The 12,727-nt window shown below is 38.5% G+C and overlaps 2 protein-coding genes across 2 annotated transcripts; both read left to right on the top strand.

The window, feature by feature from the left end:
* The first annotated feature begins 5,246 nt into the window (after positions 1-5,246).
* On the top strand, positions 5,247-7,305 carry LOC133807351 (UDP-rhamnose/UDP-galactose transporter 3-like). Its single transcript, XM_062245614.1, has 5 exons — positions 5,247-5,668; positions 5,760-5,944; positions 6,023-6,223; positions 6,417-6,578; positions 6,674-7,305. Exons 1-5 carry the CDS (start codon positions 5,515-5,517, stop codon positions 7,025-7,027), a joined length of 1,056 nt encoding a protein of 351 aa, XP_062101598.1. The 5' UTR covers positions 5,247-5,514; the 3' UTR covers positions 7,028-7,305.
* Positions 7,306-9,328: 2,023 nt separating this feature from the next.
* LOC133807249 (uncharacterized) lies at positions 9,329-12,093 on the top strand. Its single transcript, XM_062245460.1, has 3 exons — positions 9,329-10,247; positions 10,322-11,008; positions 11,107-12,093. The coding sequence occupies exons 1-3, from the start codon at positions 9,387-9,389 to the stop codon at positions 11,692-11,694; spliced, it is 2,136 nt and encodes a 711-aa protein (XP_062101444.1). The 5' UTR covers positions 9,329-9,386; the 3' UTR covers positions 11,695-12,093.
* The last annotated feature ends 634 nt before the right edge of the window (positions 12,094-12,727 follow it).

Raw genomic sequence — 12,727 nt, 5'->3', positions numbered from 1 at the left:
TACACTGTTTTCTTACCTCTGGTTCGAGTGAGTATTATAATATAAACGACCCCTGAGAACGATCAACCTTTAAATTCCTCGACGGTCACCTGGTCATAACCAAAATATAGGATTCATCAATAAAAATGATAATCAAGGGTTCCCAAACTAAATCCCAGCCCCCGAGACATCAAATACTACCCAACCGGGTGCTAGGTCCAACCCCGAGGCCTATGGTTTGAATCCCCGAGCCAAAAACCTCATTTTAGCAAAATGGGCTCTAAGGGCCGCGGCCCCCTCTGCTGCGCCGCGGCGTGCCCCCCTGACAGAGAAGCTCCCCATCTGCCAGGCGCCAAGGGCCGCGGCGCTCCCCTGCTGCGCCGCGGCGCTCAGCCCAGAATGGCTAAGTCGGCCACACGAACCAGCTTTTCTCCCTGAGCTCTTTCCTCTCAAACTAGACCTTCAAACTCTCTCTAAACCTCTTCCAAACACATAATTGAACCCCCAAACAACACCCTTAACTTACCTACAAAAAACCCCAATCAAAACAACATAAAAACTCCCTTTAATCCTCCTTCCCCACATCAAAATCCATGAGTTAAAATCCCAAACGAAAACAGAGCATAGCTTGAGTTCAATGATCAAAGCTTACCTTAAAACCTGTTTTGAACCTCCCACACAAGCAGAACTTAGTCTACTAACTCAGCCTTGAAGTTTCTCTTGGTTGAATCCACAACTAGAGCTCAAAACACCAAAGAAGACAATGAAAGAGGTTGTACGGGAAGGGAGAAGATAATGCCTCTGTTTTTGCCCTGCTTACTCTACAGCCTTCTAAGCCACTTAACATTATATATATCCTCCCTAAAAAGACCAAAATGCCCTTATACCATTTCAAGCCTCTTAAACCAACCCAAGGGCAAAATTGGTACATCTAGCTTAACCCGTTAATCATAATTAACGCTTCCCAATTTCCGCTAACCTCAAAATCCTCAAACACCAATATTTCATAACCCGTTACCCTAAAATCCCCGGTAACGCTATAACCTTTAATATCACCCCGAGACTCACCCCGAGTCCCGAGCTCAAACCTGTTATGACCAAACCGATAATCACATTTAATGATCGTCTCATGTCGGAATACTCGAACCAATCCACATTATAATGTGGTCTCACAATATATTATTAACACACATACAAGTATACAATTATACCCTCAACGGGCCAAATTACCATAATACCCCTGTAAGCAAATGTGGACTCACATGCATGCATTTAACATTATATTATAATATAATTCTCATAAACATGCATAAACACATTTAAATGACATAATTAAACAGTTATGGCCCTCCCGGCCTACTAATCCAGCCATTAACCATAATAGGGAATCCGGGGCATTACACACTGGGCACTGCAGGTGCTTTCTGTTGTCTCAGGAGACGAAGCTCTTCTCCCTGTCTCAACACCGTAGCTTGCAGATCATTAATTATCTGCTGCCAGTTTACAAGAGTTTGCTGTGGAATCTGTGACTGGCCATTTTCCTGACCCTGATTGTTATTATTCTGGCCTTGATCACTCTGGCCAGCTGACATATCTGCCTGCCCTGGATTCATTCTTATTAGCTTATACCTTGCTGAAACAATAATCAATACGATCAGTCAGGTAGTAATAACTAAACCTCTTGCCGCCTTACGGTCCAAGAACAAACAAACAATTATCATATTCCACAGTCATACAAATATACAATTGGATACATGATTATAGCATTTAGCATTTAACATGTATCACAAAATAATTCACAACCAACAATACTAATAAGTATGTTCCAGCAATTTCAGTACTATTTAGCACACGGTTGCTGAGGATATAATATTCAGGGCACATGTTTAACATGGTGTCTCATGCATACAGGTAAATCATATATACCATATTTAAGCAGTTATACATATAAATTCATAAATAATTACCAAACCATGAGTCGAGCTTGACTTTAGTGATGTGTGTACATGCCCATCCAGTCTACAGGAACCCTAACCTTGGCACACTCTGATACCAAGTTGTAATGCCCTGGTTACCCCAGAACAGTTACGGTGAACCAAAAATTTAACTCGCTACCCGAGTTCTTTGGTTAAAAACGTTCTTCTAAGTGTTATTAACAGACTAAGGTGGAAAACCGACCAAAAGGAAATAATATATTTTATTTAATACATAAAACTGTTCATGGGCCCATAAAAAACATTTATAAGTTATTTACAACTCAAAATGATCATTATTGTTCCAAATTTACAACCCGCCGACCTAAGTGGAAAAAATAGGGTAAACCCCCTAGTTCCTCTGAGAATTCCTTGGCTGTGGTGGTCAAGTGGCCGCATATGTACACAACACCACCTAAGCTCTCCACTCAAGGCTGGGTGAGCTTTTCCTTCCCTTTACCTGCACCACATAACACCCATGAGCCAAAGCCCAGCAAGAAAACATATTATAGCATGAATATAATATCAACAATGATCATAATAATCATTCAGGACTTTCAGTCCAAAATAGATGAGTGACAGTCGCAAAAGTCACTAAGGTGGGTTCCGTTCCCTCTAGCTATGTGACGATAGGGTCACCAGGGCTTTAAAAATAAGTGATCCTTTCACTAGCTTAAACAGGATAGGTGATTGATGACTAGTCATCAATATAACCTACCTCGTGACCATAGAGTCACAACCATGGGATTTCGCTCCCTAGCCATGTGACAAGCTGTCACCTAGGCCTTTGGCCCTGACTTTGAGTAACTAGTCTGAGACTAGTCAAGCACTTATAAGTTTCATCGACCTTAGGGTCGGTCCAGCATTAATGTCCCTAGAGTCATTCAACGCTGATATCGATTAGATCTAATCTTTTATCAGCCCTGCGTTCAGGACGCTATGCCGTTCCTGACTCTCAGGTCAGTAATACGCGAGCAGTGCCGAATCTGAATAATCAGTGCCATACACAAGTAAGCAAGCTCTGCTTAGCATTTAATATGCAATCAATGTCCACATTTAATAACCAACATGCCTCTGTAACAATCACGCATGTCATATACACAGGGTGCAGTTTTCTTACCTCTGATTCGAGCGAGAATGAATAAAAGAACGACCCTTGAGAACGATATGACTTTTAGTCATTTAGCGGTCACCTAGTCATAACCAAATATGGGACACCATCAATAAAATGAACATCAAAGGTTCCCAAACCAAGATGTAGTCTCCGGGACATCAATCCCTACTAATCCAGGTAGTAGGAACAATCCCGAGGCCTAAAACTAAGTTCCTGAGGCCAAAACACTCAAACGGCCTCAAAACCACTCAAGAGCCGCGACCCTAGCACCATGAGTCGCGACCCTTGGGCCTGCTTAAGCCGACCACCCCTAGGGGTAGGGGTCAGGCCGACCACCCCTAGGGGTTTAGACTTGGTCGACTTTCCTAGGTCCTGGACTTATCTGTTTTGCCTGTTGGTCTTTTCTCAATACTTTGTCGTTTTTTCCTGATTGGTGATGTCACGTGTCTCATTCTCATTCGCCACGTCATCCTCGTATTTTTTAGGGATAACAAGACTTCTAAACTCAATTTTAGTCAATGTTTTTGAACTAGAATTACAAATAATTCATCAAACTAACAATTCAGAACAAAAATACAATCCTTATGTCCAAAAAGTAATTTATCAAAACACATGATACAAACAGGTAATGAGAGAAAATACGAGGTCTAAAAAGATATAAATCCTTGTGTTTAATCTCGTCACAATATTTTAGTAATTTCTTTATTATTATAAAATCTTTAATTGAAAAACAAAAAATTATTACTTAGAACATCTCCAATGGAATGCTAAATTAGTGATGCAATGCTAAAATGTATCTCATTTTACAAAAAAAAATTACTCTAATAGTGTGCCAAAAGTTATTTGTTGATTAAAATTACAAATTTATTTTCATTAGCATGCTAATAATAATATTGATTCACAAGTTTCATTAATTAGAGCTAATAATAATACTAATAAAAAATTGTGATGGACAGGAGGTCTACAAATTGTGAATGTTTTAGAGGAAAATTAAACGTATATATAAGAAAATTGTTAATAAATAGGGAAAAACATAATATGTAATGCAATATATGTTCCTGCGAAGTATTAATTAGAAAGGGAAATTTGATTTTCTATGCTTAATATGGTCCTAATTAAAAAAAAGCTAGGAATTTTGAACATTTAAAATTTTAAAAATGATGCAAATTGATACTATTATAACCAAAATACCCTTGACATAATTTCTACTATTTCTCTCTCCTTCAACCCATTTTTCAACTCTCTCCCTTTCTTTATAGAAAAAAATCTATAAGTAATGTAAAATATAAGAGAAGTCAGTATAATAACAAGTATTCCTCACTTAAGATACTAAAATACTACATTTCGAACAGATTTTGGCATGATTTTTGGATTTTTTTTGCGATTTTTTTTCTTCAGATCTGAAACTCTGAAATCTACAGAAAATCGACCTTGCTCGATGGTGCTCGATGGGGCCTTCAAAATCAAGATTTTCGTAAAAAAATATATGTTGTTCAATAGTGCTCGATGTGATTCTTGCAAGAGAAGTAATTTTTCACTTTGGTGCCTATTTGAGGTGATTTTTTTTTTTTTTTTGGTATTTTTTCAAGAATTACACATTTGAGAATTTTAAATCTTGAAAAAAGAATACAAAATACAAAACATACCTCATCTTGAAGACCACCTATTAAGAATAGAAACTCAAATTTTTCATTAGAAAAGTGTTTGGTCATAAGCCATATTTATAATAATAATAATATTAATATTAATGTTACATGGATGGCCATACGGTGCGGTACATTAATAAGGGGTTCGTTGTCTGTCCGTAAGCTAATTTAATAATCATTAAATTAATTAATACCAGTGTTAGTGTAATTAATTAAAGTAAGTAATTAAATAGGTAAGCTGGCCCATTCATCCAACGGTGGAGATGAGATGAGATTTCCTCTCATTTTCTTGATGTTGCGTTGGATTGAGACTCACCGTCCATCCTTAATCCCATCTCTTTTTCTCTCACATCTTTAAAAAAAATATATATATATAAAAAAAAAAAGAAAAAAAAAAGTGAAAGTTGAAATGGAAATTGACCAACAAATAGGGAATGAATGGCGATGATGATTGTGCCATGATATTTCTACGTTTATATAAAGGACGCATAATAAGAGAGAGAGAAAGAGAGAGGAAATTGTTGTAGAAGAAGAGAAGAGGCATTTTCGTTTTCGTTTTCGTTTTCATTTTCAAAGAGCTAAGGCGTGTGCTTTTGGGCTGTGTTGTACTGAAATTCCCCTTCTCTCTCTCTCTCTCTCTCTCGCTTTTCTCCGTTTTCAAATACAACTCACAATTTTAGAATTTTAGCATTCAAATTCAAATTCCATTTTCTCGACTTTGGTATACTCTCCATATTGGATCTGATCAGATCCAATCCGATCTGGTCTGGTCTCATCTCTTCTCTTCTCAATTTCTGCGACCATGAAGGCAGAAAAGGCCATGGAGCCCAACGAGAAGAAATCTGTGGCGGCAGTTTCCGATGTCGGAGCCTGGGCCATGAACGTCGTCAGCTCCGTCGGAATTATCATGGCTAACAAGCAGCTCATGTCCTCTTCTGGCTACGCTTTCACTTTCGGTATGTAAATGTATTTCACATTTTCTTATCTTCTCTTCTTTCCACGGATCTAATCTGCTTTAATTTCTATTAACGAATTTCAATTTCACAGCCACCACTCTAACTGGATTCCATTTCGCCGTCACTGCCATGGTCGGTCTGGTCTCCAATGCTACCGGATACTCTGCATCTAAACACGTCCCTCTCTGGGAGCTTTTCTGGTTCTCCATCGTTGCTAACATGTCCATCACTGGGATGAACTTCAGCCTCATGCTCAACTCAGTCGGGTTTTACCAGGTAGCTATCCCCTTTTTTCGTTGTCAAAATGTTTAGATTTGTGTTATTCGTTGGCTGATAATCTCGTTTTGCGCACAGATTTCCAAGCTGAGCATGATTCCGGTGGTGTGCGTGATGGAGTGGATTATTCACAGCAAGCACTACTCGAGAGAAGTTAAGATGGCTGTGATCGTTGTGGTTATTGGCGTTGGTGTTTGCACTGTCACTGATGTCAAAGTCAATCTCAAAGGCTTCATTTGTGCTTGCGTAGCTGTCCTCTCAACCTCTTTGCAGCAAATTGTCAGTAACCTCTTTTACTTTTTATTCTATATAATAGAGTAGAAGAAATTGATTAGTTAGTTTCACTATACAGAAGAACAAACCCTAGGTTTAGATTTGAATTACCAATTCACTTTAAGAGACAAAAGGGTACTGTTTGTTTGAGGCAATTTAACTATTCTTACTGTTAATACTTGATTTTGAAAAAAAACAGACCATAGGTTCCCTACAAAAGAAGTACTCAATTGGATCTTTTGAACTGCTGAGCAAGACGGCTCCAATTCAAGCTCTGTCTCTCCTTGTTCTTGGTCCGTTCATTGATTATTTCCTTAGTGGGAAATTAATAACAAGCTACAAGATGTCTTCGGGTGCCATTGTAAGCATTTGCCTTCTTTGTCTTTGTCTGCGTTATTGGTTATTTGGTTCCATAAGATAAGATAACGTATGAAAACGAATGCTATGTATGTGCAGCTATTCATTCTTCTTTCGTGCTCCCTAGCCGTGTTCTGCAATGTGAGTCAGTACCTCTGCATAGGGCGGTTCTCGGCCGTTTCGTTCCAGGTTTTAGGCCACATGAAAACGGTGTGCGTGCTCACACTAGGGTGGTTGCTCTTCGATTCAGAGCTGACGTTCAAGAACATCATGGGGATGGCTCTTGCAGTGGTTGGGATGATAATCTATAGTTGGGCCGTGGAGCTAGAGAAACAAGCCAATTCCAAGGCTTTAACAAGTGTGAAAAATAGCATGACAGAAGAGGAGATCAGGTTGTTGAAAGAAGGAATGGAGTCTGGGAAAGATGTTCAATTGGGTGATTCCAAAGTATAAAATATTATTTGAAATGAAATTTGAATACGGGAGTTGGTATTATTATCATTACTACTCATGTGGGGGGGTTTGGTTTACTACTTCATCATCTTTGTATTTTGGTGCACACAAAATTTCTTCTTTTGAATTGGGGATTTTTCACTTTGGAAAGAGTGGTATTAATTTATTCATTGTTCTTTCTTTCTTTCTTCACCGTAATGTAGCTGAGACTGAGAGAGCAATTGTGATGTAAAAACGCCAATCTAAATCTGAGAGAGCTCCAAGGTCTTATTTATTTATTGATTAATTGTCGAATAAGTTTTGTTTATTGTGTTAGTGTATCTTTATTAGTTTACATATTGGATTTGGATTTGGATTGGGATTGTAGCCCATTCAACGAACTCGATTTGAAATAACAAACAGGACCAGGGGACCTGGTTGTACTGGTCAGAAAACGATGGACCTCGGGGTTAGAGTACATATCCTATCCTATTGAAAGTTAACTTGTCATATTTATTGCTTTGGAGAAAGAAAAAAAGAAAAAAAGAGGGTCCAACTCCAACTAGGAGCATAGGATCTCTAAAATCTAATTTTATTTTAAGGATTGAGTAAATGAAAATGGTTAATTAGGCTTAGGAGAGTGCATTGGAATGTGATTGTGAGTGTTAGTTGTTTATAACAACACCAAAACTATACGAGTACTCAAGGAAAACTTCGAACACTAAAGAAAATATTACAAATACTTAAAAAACAATGAACTCGAAAATTATAGTAAAATTACAAATACTTAAAAAACAAGGAACTCGAAAATTATAGTAAAATAGGGGTCTGATTTTTCGGTCATCAGGAGATCGTTTACAACTAATATATTAAGTTCACAAGCACGTTATTTTCAGATTCAAAACGCCTACATTAATCGCTTTTAATATTGGACGATCATTTCTTTAACGAGTGTTCTATTTTCTTTTAATGTTGGACGATCATTTCTTTAACGAGTGTTCTATCTTCGCGAAAACCTTTGTATCAGCCTCGTTCAAAGGACTTGAACGCAATCCTATATAAAAGTCATCGCGCCGATGGGTATGACCCACGTAGCAAGTATGATATCCCGAACTCATACAAATGTAGCGGGATGCCACAACATAAGATCGCATGATTGTTTCCGCATAAAACTGAGTAGCATAATCATCTGCGAACTATCTTGCGCGATGTGGCTAATATGGTGCGAGTAGCCACAAACATACTTCCCTCCCATATTCATAAATTATTTGATATAAGGCGAGGAGGTGGTACTCACATAAGGGTGAAAAGAAAACACCCTATAAGTATAACATCAGTAACTGCAATAAGGACGTGAAAAATGAAGGGAACATTTGATTTGTTATTATTGGGATTTGGATCATGCCATGGGACATAGGCATTGCATGTGATTTGTGATGCACCACACCACACCAGCTGTACGTACGTACGTTAAGAGTTGTAGATCTCATCTCATATGCCCAAGCCAAAATATAAATATATAAACTTACACAAAGCGTCGGTGATTTTGATTTTAGCCACAAAACGTGGCCTCTATGCAGCTTGAAAAGGAAGTAACAAAGAAGAAAGAGCAGCCTATTTTATTCCAATCCCCAACTATTGTCGGCACAACACTTTCCCATTTACACACACTCTAATCTATATAAATAAAAATATTATATACAAAAACAAAGAAAAAGTAAAATAACTATGTGCACTTAAAATATATACTCAAATATTATATATATATATAACAGTTTATTTTACCAAATTACATTTATTAAAACTGACAATAATTATTTTAAAAAGCAGTGCAGATTTTACTACTACGTAATAATATCATTGCATTGGGTTATTGGGTTAAAAATAAAAACTAGATCTGATCTGAAGAATGTGAAAATTACACCTAGTACCTAATTTAAGTTAACCTCTTTAATTTTTACCTACCTTTTAAAACTCTTTGATTAATACCCAAACTATTAATGACTCTACCCATTATACAGTGGTCTAGTGGAACTGACAGTGGAATATTATTTAAAGAGGGAAGTAAATGACACGACAGAGGCAAAGATTGAGATTTTTACATTGGACTTCTGGTAGTGTTTTAAGGGTAATATGGGAAATGTGCTTTAAAAAGTGGGTAATATTCAACTAAATATTATTAGTAGCTATTTTTAGTTAACTAATCCTAAAAGTGGGTATTTTTCAAGTTATCCCGATCTGAATATAACTAGAAAATGGGCCATGGGCCATGGGCTGGGCCAGTATGTTGAAAGCCCAATAGAGACCAGACCGTAGTCAAAGGAAATCCTAAGTAATCGGCGGTGGTGGTGGCTGAGAAAGTAAACAGAGGCAAAAATCCATGGAGGGAGACGGTGATATGGATTCCCTCTTCGAGGGGATGGTGCTTTTCAACCCCAGCTCTGAAGATCTCCCTCACTCTCAGTCTCTCTTCTCTGACCTAACCATCGTCTCTCCATCTCCATCTCCATCTTTATCTGAATCTAAATCATTCAATCAAGTTCACAATAATAATAATAATAATCATACTCCAAGTCCAACCTCCGTTTCCAAGAAGAAAAAGAGGCCTGCTTTGAGGATCGGATACGCCAGGGATGCTACTGCTGCTGCTTCTTCTGACGATAATCCAGCTCTTCCCTCGCCACCACCTTCTAATCATCTTCCGCCTTCCGACGATCAGCAGCAGCTTCCCTTTTCGACGCCTTCCGACGACGATCATCGTGATCTTCCGTCTTCGCCGCCTTCCGAAGTACATCATCTTCCGTCTTCGCCGCCTTCGGACGAGCCAGCTTCCTCGTCCGTTGATGTCGATGTCGATGTAGACCTTCGCCTGCTTCAAATCAAGTCCCAGATCTCAGACAAGCTCAACCTTGTTCGCCAATTGGCCAATTCTGTGTCCGCCGCCCGGAAGGATGCCATTGCCAGCAGAAGAAAAGCTGCCCAGAGTCTACACAGGGCTTCCAACGCTTACGTTGAGCTCGAAACCCGACTCGATGAGGCCTGCAAATCGGAGGATTTCGAGACTGCGGAAACGCTTAGCCAGAGCCTCGCTGCTGCTGAAACCGAAAAACACTCTCTTGTGGCAGCACTTGCTGATGCTGAGGCTCAATGCGACGCCGTTGAATCCAGGATGAAGGAGGTTTTGGTCTCCCAGATCGCTGCCGAGGAAGAATGCGCTTCTCTGCTCCGCGAATTTGCTCAGGTAGATGATGATGATGATGATGCTTGTTATGATTCATCCATTGGAATTCTTCTTAGTCTTATTTGTTTCCACAGGATACCTCAGACAAAGCAGAATTGGCTATCAACACAGCTGAACAAGTCTCCTCAAAGCAATTGGAGGAATGGCAGAGTTCGACCGAATCCTTGGAGCTTAAAAAGATGGAGTTAGAAATCGAGTCGCACATAGTAAACGATGCTCGCACTATGTTGACTAGTTCCATTGAGAACTCAGTTGAGGATGACCAGAAGGAAAAAGAGTCTCTTTGCAAGAAAAAGAGTGACCTTTTGGACGAACTGCAGGAGCTACTCGCTCTTGTCAAACAAAAGGAACAACAGATAGCAGAAACCGATTCTAGGATCCAAGCAGTTGAGAGCAGGATTGCCCATGTCGTCTCTGGTTTTCAGGAGATGCATTCCGACATCGACTCTAAATTTGGTAACTTGCAGTCTTGCATTTCGAATCTAGAATTAGAAAGCAAAGCCTTGTCTAAACAGAAGAGGGAAATTGATGATTTCCTCATGAGTGAACAAGAGAAAGGGACAAAGTTGAGGGACCTTGCAAACTCTTCCATGGAGGAAGCTGAGGCATACTGCCAAGTTGTTGGGCTTAGAAAGAATCTCATGACCTTCGTATTGAAGTCTAGGGAAGATAAGGATAGGCTTGCAAAGACCGAGAAGAAGCTTTCTGATGATGTTCAAATGCTCCAACAGGAGGTTTCGTCTTCAAGATCTTCCCTACAGGTTAGTTTTCTTTTTTCCCATTCCATGGCTAACGAGATCAAACTTAAAATGAAATATGAGGAGAGTAACTTATCTTATCATACTTCCTCTTGTTATAGGAACTGTCTACAAGAAAATCTAGCATCCAGCAGGATATAGCATCGTCCAAGCAGAAGATGATTTTCATAGACAAAAGAGTCCCAGAGCTGGAAGTAGAAAAGAAGGTGGCTGCGACTGCAAGAAATTTTAAAGAAGCAGCACGAATAGCGGCTGAGGCGAAATCGCTGACGGTTGAGAAGAATGACATTCAGATTGAGATGGAAAAAGGTGTGTTAGAGCTTGAGAAGCTTGAGAAAGAAATTAATGAGACTGTTGAGAAACTGCAGGAGACAGAGATGGTCATTTCATCCAAGGAAAAAGAGGTAGCCATGGCCAGATTCCAGAGGCTGGTTTTGACAGCGGGTTATGCTGAAGCAGAAAGAGCAGCTGCTTTGGAGTTTGGGGATGTTGAAGAGGCTAAGCTACTCCTTGCAGAGAAAGAAGCTGCGGATTCTGAAGCAAAAGAACTTGAGCCAATATATAATTTTAAGGTGGAGGAGTTAACAAATATACCAAAACACTTCATCTCCATGGAACTTATAGCCAACCTTGGGAAGAAGCAATTAGAGGAATTGGCAGTATCTATTGATATTTCTCCAGAGAATTGAAAAGCATTGCTTTCCTTCCCGGACTATTGTACTATATATTTATATATCTATGCGAAGCTGCCGGAACTTCAAAACTGCATTTGTTTTGAGCAACCAACCAGGTTTCGATCCAAATTCAAAATCTTCTTATTCAATTAAACTTGGCTTGGCCCAGCTCTAGAGTTTTTCTTCCCCCACCCCACTTAAAACAAGGAATGTGTAAAGTTTATTCTCTCTGTAGATTGCATGTCTCTGCTTTCCATGCCAATGCAATTCTGGGTTTAATTTTGTTTGCACCAATGAGTTTTTGAGGACTTGTAACCCATCTTTCTTGTGTTGTGACCGCCATTGTTTTTGTTGAGATACCGTTCTTTTGAAACTGTTGTACACCTTTTAACGTCAATTCAAGGATTTTGGTTAGGCTCATGGTGTCAACTACATTAGTTTCTTTCTTTCACACACTCACACACACCACATGGTGGCTATTTACTGTTATAGCGGTTACTGAAGTCTATCAATTACCAAAATAAATATCATCCTATTTAAACTATATCAAGTGGCATAAATTTTTGATAGATTTTGATTTTGTTATTTTAATGTCAACTCTACAGATGCTTTATAAAAATCTATCAAGCTAGTATCGATTACACATCGAAAGAGTTTTTTTTCGTGACCGTGCATATTGTAGTCCTTCAGAGTATTATGTAAATTTTTAAGAAATTTTGAATGATTTATAAAGTCGAAAACAGCATAATTATTTTGTTTATATGCGTAGAATATAGTCTATTTGAATTTAGCTTTTGACGTTGTAAATTATTCTTAAAATTTGGTAGGTGGGTGCCCATCTTTTAGGGTGTATTGGAGAATCTCCATTAATTAATTATCCATATTGAACATAATTACAATATTAATCCAATTTGAACATAATTAATTATTCATAACATTCGATTATCACAAGTATATTTTTAAAATATAACATGTTGTGGAATAAAGAAAGAAAGATGACACTTAAAGAAAAAAGTTGATACCAAAATTCAATTTATAGCTTAAAGAT

This window comes from Humulus lupulus, chromosome X, assembly GCF_963169125.1.
Source record: "Humulus lupulus chromosome X, drHumLupu1.1, whole genome shotgun sequence".
NCBI lineage: Eukaryota > Viridiplantae > Streptophyta > Magnoliopsida > Rosales > Cannabaceae > Humulus > Humulus lupulus.
Note: the sequence above shows the minus strand (reverse complement) of the source record. Positions and strands in the feature narration are given on the sequence as shown.